Below are 15,319 nucleotides of genomic sequence, written 5' to 3' on the forward strand. Positions count from 1 at the left end.
TTACACATTTAAGGATTTTTGGGAGCTATGCCTGGGTACATATTCCAAAGGCACAAAGAAGAAAGGGTCAAGCTAAAGCTGCAAAGCTAAGATTCTTGGGCTATGCCACAGGGTGTAAGGGATATAGGTTTGATGCAGGCTATGGTAAGGTGTAATATCCCAGAATGCAAGTTTCATTGAAAGCAATTGGAGGCATGTTCATGCCAATTCAGAAATTCTTTTACCCGTGAATGGGAGTGACGGGATAGACAGTACTGGTGTTACACCTTCACCACCTCAATCTCCTCTTAATGAAACCATTTCATCTAGTCGTCAACAGGTAAAAAGTCCTGAGAAAAGCCCTGGAAATGTTAAAAAGGAGGGGCAGGAAAGCCCAGAGGTTTCAATTGAGCAAGATACTACTATTTATCCAAGGAGGTCTCAGAGAGAGAACAAAGGGGTTCCACCTGAAAGGTTTTCAGTTCCTAATATTATTAGAGTTTGCAATATTATGTTAGAGCCCCAAGTTATCAGGAAGTTTTGAGTCTGCCTTCCAGTGAGAAGGCAAAGTGGGAAGAGGCGATGCAAGCTGAAAAGAAATCCATGAATGACCACAGGGTATATACTGTTGTGAATCTGCCAACAGATAAAAAGCCTGTAGGATGGCGCTGGGTATACAAAATCAAACATTCTAGTTCAGGAGAAGTAAAATACAAGGCTAGACTCGTAGCTCAAGGTTTTTCACAAAGGAGGTTTGAGAGCTATGATGAAGTTTTTTCAACTACCTCTAAGGCTGAAAGTCTGAGGTTAATCCTTGCTATAGCTGCATAAACATGTGCATTAGTTCACCATTTTGATATAACTACAGCCTTTCTAAATGCACAGCTGGATAAATCAATATTCATGGTGCAGCCTCCTGGTTTTCAAACAAGTAATCTAAATATGGTTTAGAAACTGAATAAGGCTATTGATGGATTAAAACAGTCAGCTAGATGCTGGTACAAATGCCTTGAAGCTGAATTACTGAGACATGGTTTCAAACAAGGTATTGCTGATCCCTGTGTCTTTACCAAAGGGTCAGGTAAAGATTTACAAATAGTGCTTGCATTTGTAGATATTTGTTTTGTTGCTCCATCTATAGACCATGTAAATAAGTTTGCAGCAGACCTGGGAAAGAAATTCCAAATAAAGCATTTGCGAAGTATTCACAAATACTTAGGTGTAGAAATTGAAAGAACAGCTGATGGAAGTTTTCTGCTCAGCAAAAAGGAAAAAATTAAGCAGCTTTAGCAGAAACTCCATATGAAGACTGCAAAGGTCAGGTTACTCCCATGGTAGTAGACTTTGTTAAAAATGAATGTGATATAGTGTTTGATGTAGAACTATATCAATCAGCAGTAGGGAGTCTACTATATCTTGCACACTGGAGTCGGCCAGATTTATCTGCAACTGCAAACATATTAAGTTGTTTTTGTTCAAAACCAACCATTGCAGCCTGGCAAGCTGTGAAGAGAGTCATGAGATATTTAAAGGAGACAATGAGTTATAATTTGTTAATCTCGTCTTCAGTATCAAATGAGTTATGCTGTTATGAAGACAGTGATTTTGCCAATGATGTACAGGACAGAAAGTCTACAACAGGCATTGTTATGTTTTTTAGCAAAGTTCCTGTAATATGGAAATCTAAGAAGCAGAGTTTTGTGTCAGTTTCTTCAGCAGAAGCTGAGTATGCCACTTTATCTGATTTATGTTGTGAATTAGTATGGTTTATACAACTCCTGAGGGATCTACAAATTGAAGTAGAGAAACCTGTCACTGTTTATGAAGATTCTCAAGCATGCATCGAAATGGCAACAACAGAAAGGGTAAAAAGTCACACTAAGCATATTGATGTAAAATATCATAATGTAAGAGATGTTGTACAAGCCAATGTAATACAACTAATATATTGTGTGTCACAAGAAAATGTAGCTGATGTGTTCACCAAGCCATTGGTTGCCGTAAAACACAAAGAGATGATGTCCAGGCTTGGCTTGATTCAAAATGTTGTATAAGTCTACCAGTTGGTTATGCACTTCATCCAGTACACAAGGATGGGTGTCAAGGTATGCTAAGTTGTGACTGGATGAGAGTGTAGTAAACTGGCAGGTGTAGACCATGGTAATAAGCTAAGTAGATCAGGTGATTATGTTGTTGTTATTATTATTATTATTAACTTTTATTTATGAAGCGCTGTAAATTTACACAGCGTTGTACATACAATCTTTTTAGTTAGACGGTTCCCTGCCCTCGGGCTTACAATCTAAAAAGACATGACACAGAAGGAGAAGGGAGTGGTGGAGGGAAAGGGTAAGAGGTCCAGCAGTTCCTCTCTACCTCCAAGGCCTGGACCAAGGCAGATGGACTGGAGGGAGGGCTTGGCTTCATAATGGATGGTTAATCTTCTTCCAGGGAAAATACATACTCTCAAGTAGGATAATACATATACAATACATAGCAATACAGGAAATGGATAGATAAACAGGCACCAAAAGAACATCAGATAGTAAGCGACAATTATGCAATGCCTGGGAAGGCTTCTCTGAACAGGATGGTTTTCAGCTCCGTTTTGAAGCTGGTTAAAGAAGTGATGGCTCTTGCTTGTGTGGAAAGAAGGTTCCAGGAGTGAGGGGCAGCAAGTGAAAAGGGGCAAATCCGGGATGGGGCAGAGGAAATCCTGGGCTGAGACAGCAGACCTCGACTACCAGAATGGAGAGCCCTAGTGGGAAGGTGGGGAGAAATAAGGTCTGATAAGTAAGAAGGGGTCAGTCCATGGAGGGCTTTAAATGTCGACAGCAGGAGCTTATACTGAATGCGGAAAGGGAGGGGGAGCCAGTGAAGGGATGCCAACACATGAGAGATGTGGTCAGAGCGGTGGGTGGAAGTGATAGTGCATGCAGCTGAATGCTGGACAGAAATTAAAGGACGGAGGTGAGAAAGAGGAAGCCCAGCAAGGAGGACGTTACAGTAATCAAGTCGTGAGACCACTAGGGCATGGACCAGGATCTTGGCAGTAGAGGTGGAGAGATATGGTTGGATTTTGGCAATATTGTATAAAAAGAATCTACAAGCCTTGGCTGTGGTCTGGATCTGAGGGATACACGACAGAGAAGAATCAAAGATAAAACCAAGACTGCGGGCTTGCTGGACTGGTTGAATAGAAATGTTGTCCACAGAGACAGAAAAGGAGTGTTGAAGGGTGGACTTAGGAGGGAAGACAAGAAGCTCCATCTTGGACATGTTGAGCTTCAAATGCCGATGGCGCATCCACTGCGAGACAGCTGTGAGACAAGATGAAACTTGCTGTTCAAGCCTTGGAGAAAGGTCAGGGGTAGAAAGATACAATAACTGCCTTGCAGGTCTGCTGAGCAAATGGGAGCATTCTTTGTATACTGCTCTCCATGCTGCTGTGATGGTAAGACAATGTTAGCATGCTGCTGAATTAGGATTTTTGACTGTGCTTTCATCTTTTGCTGCTGTTTACTGTGTCATTCATATTGTTTTGTTTTTGCTTCAGTTAAGTAAAGCTTGTTAAATGTCTCAAAACTCTGCTGTTTTTTTACCATAATACACACACCCCAACAAAATCTTCTTAGAAATTAAAATGAGTTATACACATCAACAGTCATGATAAGAGATACGGCAGCAAAAGAAAATGAAAGGAAATTACCAGGACAAGCAGAACAGAAGCTAACTATGGTAAGAAGATCATCTGCCATTTTTGGGGAAGGTGATCGAGAGGGCGGTTGCAATCCAACTTCAATCGATCTTGGACGAAATGGATTATCTGGATCCATTTCAAACTGGCTTTCGGGCGGGTTACGGGGTTGAAACGGCCATGGTCGCCTTGGTCGATGATCTCCGTCTGGGCATCGACAGGGGAAGCGTGTCCCTGTTGGTGCTCTTGGACATCTCAGCGGCTTTCAATACCATAGACCATGGTATCCTTCTGGAGCGCCTGGCAGAGGTGGGAATTGGGGGCACTGCGCTCCAGTGGTTCTGGTCCTACCTCTCTGGGAGGTTCCAGATGGTGCAGCTGGGAGACGAATGCTCCGATAAGAGGGCCCTTACAACTGGGGTCCCTCAAGGAGCTATTCTATCTCCCATGCTTTTTAACATTTACATGAAACCACTGGGAGAGATCATCCGGAGACATGGGGCGCGGGGTTATCAGTACGCTGATGACACCCAAATAATCTTCTCTATGTCTCCGACTGATGCAGTGACCGAGGATGGCGTCTCTCCTCTCGTGGCCTGTCTGAGGTCAGTAATGGGCTGGATGAGGGAAAACCGACTCAGTCTGAATCCAGAGAAAACGGAGGTACTTGTGATAGGTTCCCCTGGTCCAGGAATGGCGATGGTTCCACCTGTCCTGAACGGGATCACGCTTCCTGTGAAGGACTCCGTGCGCAGTCTGGGGGTGCTTCTTGACTCGTCGCTCCACCTTACAGCTCAGGTGGATGCGACGGTCAGGAGCACCTGTTATCAGCTTCGGCTTATTCGCCAGCTGCGCCCATACCTGGCCCAGAGAGACCTTGAAACGGTAGTACATGCTCTGGTAACCTCTCGATTGGATTTCTGCAACGCGCTCTACATGGGGCAACCCTTGTACCAAACCCGGAAGCTACAGATGGTACAGAATATGGCAGCCAGACTGGTCACTGGTACTTCCAGGACCAGTCATATTACACCTGTACTTAAAGATCTACATTGGTTGCCCATCCGCTTCCGGGCACAATACAAGGTGTTGGTGATAACCTATAAAGCCCTACATGGCTTGGGCCCAGGATACCTGGAGGACCGCCTCTCCCCATACATTCCGCCCCGCACCCTCAGAACATCTGGGCAGCAACTTTTGAGGGTCCCAGGGGCTAGATTGGCCTCCACAACAAGGAGGTCATATACCATCGTCGCCCCGACCCTCTGGAATACGCTGCCCTTAGAGCTCCGCTCATCCACCTCCCTTACCCAGTTCAGGAGGGAGCTAAAAACCTTCCTGTTCAGGTTGGTGTTCCCTGAAATAGATCCCAGCTAGTCTCCCCCTACCCTTCGACAGCGATGGCAGCTGGCTATTGGGGTTTTAAAGTCGATGATGTGTCTAATGTCTATTTTAATATTGTTATTGATATATGTATTAGTATTTTATTGCATTAGCTGTTGTACACCGCCCTGATCGCTGGAAGGGCGGTATATAAATAAAATTTTATTATTATTATTATTATTATTATTATTATCATCAGTAGAACTGAAAACTTCAGACCCAAATCTTAAAGTATTGGAGGCAATACAAAGGATTGAAATGAATATAAGACAATAGATAAAAGATTCCAGGAATGAATTAAGGAGAGATTTTAAAGAAGAGATAGATGACTTGAAAGAGACTATGAAAGGAATAACAATTGAGGTTAAAAATATGAACAAGAGAATGGGAGAATTAGAAAGGAGAATGGAAGAAGTAGAAAAAACCATTAAGAACTTCTTGCAAACACAGGAAAAAATGCATTAAAATAAGAGGTTTGAAAGAACAGGTTAACAAAGATTTGTATGAAAAAATTATACCAGTGTTGGCAGAATCAATTGAATGTTAAACAGAATACCTTGATATGGATGTGGCTAAGATCTTCCAAATTAATTCTACCTCGGCAAGAAACAGGAATTTACCTCGAGATATCGTAGTATATTTCACAAGAGAAAGAATCATAGAAGAATAGAGTTGGAAGAGACCGCAAGGGCCATACAGTCCAACCCCATTCTGCCATGCAGGAAATCACAATCTAAGCATCCCCGCCAGATGGCCATCCAGCCTCTGTTTGAAGACTTCTAAGGAAGGAGACTCCACTACACTCCGGGGGAGTGTGTTCCACTTTCGAACAGCCCTGACTGTTAGGAAGTTCCTCCTAATGTTGAGATGGAATCTCTTTTGCTGTATCTTGTATCCATTGTTCCGGGTCCTAGTCTCTGAAGCAGCAGAAAACCAGAAGATCATACAGGCAAGTATGACAGAAAAATGACAATAAATGGAGAGGAAATCAAAAATTTTAAAGATGTCCCAGCAGAAATATTAAGGAAAAAGAGATACAACACTAACAAGAATGTTGCAGATGAAAAATATGAGATATAGATGGGAACCTCTGGAAGGGATATCCTTTACATGGAGTCAAAAACAAATAAAAATAGACACACCAGAAAAAGTGAGAACTTTTTACAACAGATGTTTTAGAGAAGAAGAAAGAAGCAGGGAATTAAGAAGGAGAGAAAGATTGGATTCAGAAGATATAAGAAGAGAGAAAGAAACCTCAGAGTTGAAGAAGGATCTCATTGGAGAAATATATAGAGACAAGACACAAGAAGAACAGGGAGCGGTCGGAGGAGCAGGAGGTGATATAGATATCAGGAACATAAGCAACAAGGAGGAGGGAGAGCAAGAAGGAGAGGAAGGAGAACAAGGGAGAAGAGACAAAGAGATCTGAGAGAAACTTAACAAAGAAGAAAAATGAAGTTCCTTTCCTGGAACGTTAAGGGAATGAACTCCGTCTATAAAAGAAAAAAAACTTCCATGTTCTAGAAAAAGTGAAAATTGAAGTTTTGAGCATCCAAGAAACAGGAATCAGAACACAAGATATAAAATATCTAAAAAATCCTAAATTAGGACAAACCTTTGTAAGTGCAGGGAAAAAAAAAGAAAAACAGAGTTGCAATATATGTGAAAAATTCAATTATAGAGATCAAAATAATTAATGACGCAGATGGAAGGTATATCGGAGTAGAAATTAACTTAAAAGGGAAGAAAACTCTGGTATTAGGAATCTATGGACCCATTCAAAATAAAGGAAATTTTTATAAGAAGCTCTACTAAAATGGACAGACAATCAAGGAAAAAAATCCAAGATAAAGGAAACTCCTGAATAAATTTTTTGAGTTATAAGACTATTTTTCACTTATAGACCCTTGGAGACAGAAATTTCAATGTATGAAAGATTTTACCTTTTACTCAGCCCCACATAATTCGGCTTCAAGAATTGATATGTTTTTCATCTCTAAAGAACTATTTAAAAACATAAAAGATGTGAAAATAAGGATAAACAAGCTGTCAGATCATAATCAAATATATCTAGAGGCTAAACAAATGACCCTTCTCATGGAGACTAAATGAAAACTTGTTAAAAGAAGAATCAATTAAAAAAATTAGCGAACAATTAAAGCTTTACTTTGAAGAAAATATAGACCCAAATATATGGATGAAAACAGTATGGGATACATTAAAAGTGGTTATTTGAGGCTTTATTATAAAAAAATGCTGAGAAGAAAAAAATGAAAAATGAGGAAATTCAAATAATTTCAGAAAAAATCCAAGAGAAAGAAAAAGAAATTATGGCTGATTTCAGGAAAAATAATAAAAATCTTAAAAACCAATTGGGTCTGCTTAGAAAACAACTAAATAGAAAAATGACAGAAGAATTTGAAGTATCTAAAACAAAAAATTTGAATTTGGAAATAAGATTGGAAGATATTTAGCATTAAAAGTAAGAAAGAGAAGAGAAAAAAATATATTAGAGATGAAGGACAGAAAAAATATACAAAGGAGATAAAAAGAATTTCTCTCAAATACTACAAAAGAACTATATAAAGAATTGGCTGAGAAAAAAGAACAAAGCGAAAAAATACAGAATTACCTGGAAGATATAGATAGTTTAAAAATAACGGAGGAAATCAAGGGATTATTGAATGGAACCATTACTATAACAGAAATAAAACAAGCAATCAAAAAACCCAAAAGCGGAAAAGCACCAGGCCCAGATGGGTTCCCTGCAAGTTTTACTACAAAGCTTTTCAAGAAGTACTAATTGACCCCCTACAAAAAAGATTGAATGCCATTTTAAAGGAAGGAGTACTTGACACATGGAAGGAAGCCAAGATCGTGTTAATACCAAAGGAAGGGAAAGATAAGATACTCCCGCAAAACTCTTTTGAATAACGACTATAAAATATTTGCAAATATCATAGCTGAAAGGATAAAAAAAAATTAAGTAACTTGATTCACCAAGACCAATGCGGTTTCTTACCTAAAAGACACACAAAACAACACATAAGAACAATCTTGATTGAATATTACGAAAAAAATCCAGGAAAGGAGTTGACTTTTCTTTTCTTAGACGCCAAAAAGGCGTTTGACAATTTAGATTGGACTTTTTTGATGGAATCAATTAACAAATTATACTTGGGTAAAAATATATTAATGTGGATAAAGCAAATATATAAAGAACAAAAGGCAAAAGTCATAGTGAATGGAGATAAAACGGAAGAATTCAAAATTGGAAAAGGAACAAGAAAAGGGTGCCCATTGTCACCCCTATTATTTATCATGTGTTTAGAGGTTCTATGTAAGAAAATAAGGCAAGAAAAAACGAGTGTGGAAAGAATGTGGAAACCACTGATAAGCTATTGTGAAACAAGATGGGCCAAGGCAAAATAATGGTTTAAATTGAAAATAAATCTTATAGAAGCCTCTGATTTGTATATATGATAATGACATGATGTATATGAAGGTTAAGACAGAAAATAATGAAACGAGAAGAAATCTCATAAAGGAACCAAATGGGTTAGGAAAGATTAAATTTTCTTTAGTTATTGTTAGCAAAATGATACATATTTATATTATCAAAAGAGATACTCTGCAGTCTTGTCCAATGAAACATAAACATTTACTTTATGAGGAAGATATGAGGAAGATATGAGGAAGATAATACAATCAAAAATTGAGGAATTTTGTTATAAGAAATAAGCAATTATAATTAAGATGCTAAGCTAAGCGAAGGAATGAACTTTGTTTATTGGCTTTTTTTGGAGGGGGAAGGAGGGGGACATTGAAGAGAAAATATTAAGATCTAGCAATGTTTGGAATGCATAAATTTTATTTGATGTATATATGTTGTAATAAAGAATACTTTTTTAATAATAATAATAATAATAATAATAATAATAATAATGGTAGCCCAGAGCCAAATCCTACTCACCTTGGCCCCAGGAAGATATGCTCTCACCTGCTGCTCTTTCTCCTTCTTCTCTGCCTCTGCCCGACTCAGGAGGAAACCTTCTGCCAGGGCCACCGCCTCGGAGCAGGTCTCTGCCCCACATTCCCTGACCCAGTTCCCCATCTCTGGGGGCAAGATGCTCAGGAACTGCTCCAAGATCACCAGGTCCAGGATCTCATTTTTCGTGTGTCGCTCTGGCTTCAGCCACTGACGGCAGAGATGGTGGAGTCGGCTGCAAACCTCTCGGGGTCCCTCTCCTTCCTTGTAGGAGAACTGTCTGAAGCCCTGGCATTGCGTCTCTGGGCTGGCAAGCTCCTCCCTCATGGACTCCTGGTTTATCCTCTCCCAGATTCCCCCTCTGCTCTCAGCAATGAGGTCTTCGTGTCCTTTTCTTCCTTCAGGATCAACTGGTTTCGGTTTCTCCATCTATGTTTTTTTAAACCAAATGAAGCCACAAAAAGGGTCAAAGTTATTCCTTCATTATCCGTCTGAGGGCAAAGATGTCCCTAAGATGCTCTGCTGCAACAGGTTCAGTTGACTGAGCTCCTAACATACCATGATAGGGTCGCTTTCAAATTCAATTCAAAGAGGTTGGAGGAGTGAATGTAGCTGCTCAGCTACTCTATCAATCCATATTTATTTGTCTCAAAATACAAATAGGTGTACAGCTGCTTAAAAATAGCACACCTATAGAGATTTGTTGCCACATGAACAGCCATAGCTGTGTGTCCTATGGAATCCTGGGATGTTTAGTTTTGTGAATTATTTCCCAGAAAGCTCTTAGTGCCTCCCCAAACTACAAGCCCCAGGATTCTACAGGACCTGGATAGAATCATAGAATCATAGAGTTGGAAGAGACCACAAGGGCCATCCAGTCCAACCCCCTGCCATGCAGGAAAGCACAACCAAAGCATCCCCAACAGATGGCCGTCCAGCCTCTGCTTAAAGACCTCTAAGGAAGGAGACTCCACTACACTCCAAGGAAGTGTGTTTAACTGTTGAAGAGCCTTTACCGTCAGGAAGTTCCATCTAATATTGAGGTGGAATCTCTTTTCCTGGAGCTTGCATCCATTGCTCCGGGTCCTAGTCTCTGGAGCAGCAGAAAACAAGCTAGGTCCCTCCTCAATATGACATCTCTTCAAATATTTAAACAGCTATCATATCACCTCTTAACCTTCTCTTCTCCAGGCTAAACATACACAGCTCCCTGAGTCGTTCCTCATAGGACATGGTTTCCAGACCTTTCACCATTTTAGTCGCCCTCCTTTGGACACGCTCCAGTTTCTCAAAATCTTTTTAAAATTGTGGTGCCCAGAACTGGACACACTATTCCAGGTGGGGCCTGACCAAAGCAGAATACAATGGCACTATTACTTCCCTTGATCTAGACACTATACTTCTATTGATGCAGCCTAAAATCGCATTGGCCTTGTTAGCTGCTGCATTGCACTGTTGACTCATGTTCAACTTATGGTCTACTTGGACTCCTACATCCCTTTCACATGTAGTTTCATTCAGCCAGGTGTCCCCCATTCTACATCTGTGCATTTCATTTTTCTGCCCTAAGTGCAGTACCTTACATTTCTCTGTGTTGAATTTCATTTTGTTAGCTTTGGCTCAGCTTTCTAGTCTATTCAGGTCATCTTGAATTTTAATCCTGTCTTCTGGAGTTATAAGCTACTCCTCCTAATTTGGTGTCATCTGCAAATTTGATAAGTATTCCCCCAATTTTGTCCTCCAAGTCATTGATAAAGATGTTGAATAATACTGGGCCCAGGACAGAGCCCTGTGGGACCCCACTGGTCACTTCTCTCCAGGATGAAAAGGAGCCAATGCTGACCACCCTTTGGCTTCGGCCAGTCAGCCAATTACAAATCCATGTAACAGTTGCCTTGTCTAGCCCACATTTTACAAGCTTGTTTGCAATAATATCATGGGGAACTTTGTCAAAGGCCTTACTGAAATCAAGATATACTATATCCACAGCATTTCCCTCATCTACTAAGCTGGTAATTATATCAAAGAAAGAGATTAGATTTGTCTGGCATGACTTCTTTCTCTGAAACCCATGTTGAGTTTTTGTGATTATGGAATTGCCATCTAAATGTTCACAGACTCTTTGTTTAATGATCTGCTCCAGAATCTTTCCTAGTACTGATGTCAGACTAACTGGACAATAATTGTTGGGATCCTCTTTTTTCCCCTTTTTGAAGATGGGGACAACATTTGCCCTCCTCCAGTCTGCTGGGACTTCTCCTGTTCTCCTGGAGTTCTAAAGATTATTGTCAATGGCTCCGATATTACATTTGCCAGTTCTTTTAATACCCTTGGATGTAGTTCATCTGGTCCTGGAGACGTAAATTCATTTGGGATCATGGCCAAGTGGCACCAAAGAGCTAGGATTGTGGAACATGAAGAAATGCTTACAGTTCAATACAATTGTAACATTAATAGAAATAATGAGACAGCACTAATACTCAAAAGTATAAATAAGACTCTTTTTCAACAAACTTTGTTCTTCTTGTTTTTTAACCTCCACCTAAGTCACTCATTGACAGAAATGGTGGGAATCTTGGTTATAGGCACAGAAACCTGAACCCACAGGACTAAAATGGTGAAGGCTCTGGAAACCATGCCCTATGAGGAACGACTCAGGGAGCTGGGGATGTTTAGCCTGGAGAAAAGAAGGTTAAGAGGTGATATGATCACCCTGTTTAAATATTTGAAGGGATGTCATATTGAGGAGGGAGCAAGCTTGTTTTCTGCTGCTCCAGAGACTAGGACCCGGAACAATGGATGTAAGCTCCAGGAAAAGAGATTCCACCTCAACATTAGGAGGAACTTCCTGACAGTAAGGGCTGTTCGACAGTGGAATACATTTCCTCAGAGTGTAGTGAAATTTCCTTCCTTAGAGGTTTTTAAACAGAGGCTGGATGGCCATCTGTTGGGGATGCTTTGATTTGGATTTCCTGCATGGCAGGGGGTTGGACTGGATGGTCCTTGCGGTCTCTTCCAACTCTATGATTCTATGAAACCAGACATGTTGGTTCATAGTTGGCCCACTAGGCAGTGAACCCAAGGGAGAACTGAAAGCCAAGGGGCAAAGTGGATGGATGGCAGGAGCCCAAGGAGACATTCTGGGTGAGGAACCTGCAAGGGAGAATTACCACACTTCTCCTACACAGAGAATATGTTTATGTTTTACCACACACACCATGGCTCTCAGATTGAGAAAGGAACTGATACCCAGGCAGCTCTGGTTAAGCTGTTTGATATTTAAGAAATTATGGTTTCCTCCTAGAGAAACTGAGAAGTTTATAACTTTCTTACTTGGTCTTCTTGATATCTGCTATCAGCTTCAATGGTTAAGAATTCAGCCCTGGGGGTCTGGTAGCTTTTCCTCTTCCACCCCAAAGAACTGAGGGTCTGGAAGGCAGCTATGCTCACCACTATACCACCAACGCAAAATTTAAGGGAAAACTTTTTCAAATATGTTATTTTATTGGTATCTCACGTCTGTTAAAAATGCTAAAATTTACAAGACAAAAAATAATACTTGTTGGAAATGTAGAAAAGAGGTGGGGGCTTTTTATCATTGTTGGTGGACATGTAAACGGGCAAAGAAATTTTGGAAAGCTATAAATGAGCAGGTTAATATAATCTTGAAAAGGAAAATAAGATTAATGCCAGAATGTTACTTGTTAGGAATTTTTGAGGAAGATATAAAAAGGAAGGATGAAAAAATTATGTATTATATGGTTACTTTAGCGAGGATTTGTTTTGCGCAGAAATGGAAAAGTGAAACCTGCCCGACAGTTGAGGATTGGATGTTAAAACTGTACGAAGGAATAGAAATGGAAAGGTTAACACAATTAATGAGAGATAAGCCCAGAGATCAAACTAGAGAAGAATGGATGGAAGTTATCAAATTCTTGGAGCGAAGATGGGGAAGAGTAGCAGTAGTGAATTTGTAAGAAGAATTTAAAAAATATATTTAAAAAATTTGTAAGGAAAGATGTTAATCATGTTAAATAAAGACAGATAAAAATATAGTTAAGGGAAGATGGATCCATGAATAAAGGGGAAAAACTGTTAGAAAGAGAAGACTAACAAGACTAGAGCGAAAGTTGGTAGAAGGAAGTCAGGACGAATGTGGAATGTGTTTGTGTTGGTATGTATGTTAAGTAGAAGACAGAAGCAAGACGGAATAAGACGTAAGAAGAGTAGGATGGGAAGTAAGAAGTAAGAAAAATGGGAAAAGTAGGTGCGGATGGTTAGTGTAAGTAAGTAGTTAATATAGAAGGAAGCTAGTAGGGAGTAGGAGGAGGAAGAGAAGAAAGGAGGAAAGAACTTTGGCAAGGTTCAATGTAGAGAGGTAAAGGTTTGAAGAAGGGGGTAGGGAAGGGAGACTCTTCTTTGGGAATGTATAATTCGGATGGGACAGGATGTTAAAGATGGGTGTTTCGAACAAATGTGTAGGCTTGTATGTCTATGTTTGTATATGTATAAATACATGGTTGTTTGTACTAAGATTTTATATGTGTGTTTTTTATATAATAAAATAATAATAACAACAACAATAAAGAATTGAGGATCTGGATTAGTCCTCTGGTGCCACGGAGTTTCAGGAGACAAAGAAGGAGAAATGATGCTGTTTGATGGACTTCTCCTGCCCCTCTCCTGCCCCAGACTGAAAAGGGAGGGGAACCTGACTTGGGATGTAACTGGGAAATGGGTGCCTGGCACATCCTTTTGGGTGGAAGAGACAGAGGATGGGGAAACTTTGGCCTTTCTCCTCACCTGGATTTTCTATCATTCTGTTAAATAGTCTGCCACCTGCATTTCTTCTCTGGCAAATAAAATACAAAGATAAATGACTTTTCATCTTCTTGATCTTATTTTTCCCCAGATATCTTTGCTTCCATTTCCAGAAGGGGGGCTGAGTGTGTCTGTTGCCTCCAAGGGCATAAAAAGTGTTCTGGAGCCTTAAAGGCTGAGAGAGTTGGAGGGGCCTTTCCTCCCAGGAAAGCGGGTGAAGGATGGCAGCCTCAGGGCTGGAACTGGAAAAGGGAAAAGGATCAGGGGAACATGAAGAACTCTTTCCTATGTTACAAGCAGAATACTTTCCTATACAGTCACCCAAATGCTTGGAAGACTTATTTCCCCACTTTGCAGACCTTCCGACCTGAATCCTTCAGAGCAGATCAAAGAGACTCACCTCTTTCCTGACAGGGACGTTTCTGCCTTTTTGGACGGTCATAAGGTTAGTCTGTGGTCTTCATGGTCCCTCTCTTGTGTCTACCTCACTGGGTTGTTGTGAAGGTAAGAGGGTCAGGAACATTTGTGCCTCTCTGGTCTCCTTCCTACATTCATAAGGAGAGACATTCTTTAAACATCCGAGAGAGTATTTTCTGGTGTTTATTTTCTTAAAGCTGGTTGTGTTTGTGTTTGTGAGGAGTGATGAAGGGGGTGCAGGGTGACCTTCCTTCCCCTTTTTCTCTCCTGGGGCCCTTTTCCATTCAGGGAGCCCATAAGAGCCTCTCTCTCTCTCTGGGTCTCCTTGTGAGGAGGAGAGGCTCAAACCCACCCAGCAGCCCCAGGAAGGAAGGCCCTCTCCCCTTCTGCCCCATGAAAGAGAAAGGAAGGGGAGATGGGGGAGAAGGGGCTCCCCATGGAAACTGCCCTCTTCCCCCTTCCATGAGGGTCCTTGGGGAGAGGGAGGAGGAGGGGAGGCTGGGGATGCAGAGGGGCTCCTCCATTGCCAGGCCCTTTCCCTGGAGAGAAAGAGGGCAAAAGAGGGGCAGCCCTTCCTCCTCCCCCAGAAGCCAGGTCTCCATGGGGCTCCCTTCATCATCCCCCTCTTTCCAGACTCTCTCTCTCTCTCTCTGGGGAGCAGAGCTTCCGTCCATTCCTAGAAGGGACCCCATCCTCTCCCTCCCTTCTTCCTCCTCCTCCTCTTCCTCAAGGGCTGCATCTCCCTTCATCCCAAAGAGCTTTCTCGCTCTCTCTTTCCAAGGACCCCTGGCCCCTCCGACTCACCGACTGGCCCCATAGAGGGGGACCCACTCCCTTCCCACCTCCTTCTCTCTCTCTCTCTGGGCTTCTCTCTCCCACAAACACCTGGCCTTTCCAAACACTTTTCCTGCCTCTCTAGGAATCTCAGACCTCTCTGCTCTCTCCTCCTTCGCGGACTCCCTAGGAATCAGAGCCTCGGCTCTAAGGCCTCTTTGGGGGACTCTCTAGGAACCTGGGCTCTCCGTTCTCTCTCC

The 15,319-nt window shown here is 41.4% G+C and overlaps 1 protein-coding gene across 1 annotated transcript in view; it reads right to left on the bottom strand.

The window, feature by feature from the left end:
- Positions 1–15,319, bottom strand: part of LOC149320324 (uncharacterized) — a 45,394-nt gene extending 30,075 nt beyond the window's left edge. The window contains exons 1-3 of the mRNA XM_089500637.1: positions 15,090–15,319; positions 14,269–14,413; positions 9,033–9,476 (exon numbers count right to left, since the gene is read on the bottom strand). Coding sequence (XP_089356763.1) covers positions 9,033–9,476; positions 14,269–14,310 — 486 coding nt within the window. The 5' untranslated portion in view covers positions 14,311–14,413; positions 15,090–15,319. The remainder of the gene's footprint in view (positions 1–9,032; positions 9,477–14,268; positions 14,414–15,089) is intronic.

Source organism: Sceloporus occidentalis, unplaced genomic scaffold (assembly GCF_023333645.1).
Source record: "Sceloporus occidentalis isolate IW3139 unplaced genomic scaffold, rSceOcc1.0.p SCAF_1, whole genome shotgun sequence".
In the NCBI taxonomy this organism is placed as follows: domain Eukaryota; kingdom Metazoa; phylum Chordata; class Lepidosauria; order Squamata; family Phrynosomatidae; genus Sceloporus; species Sceloporus occidentalis.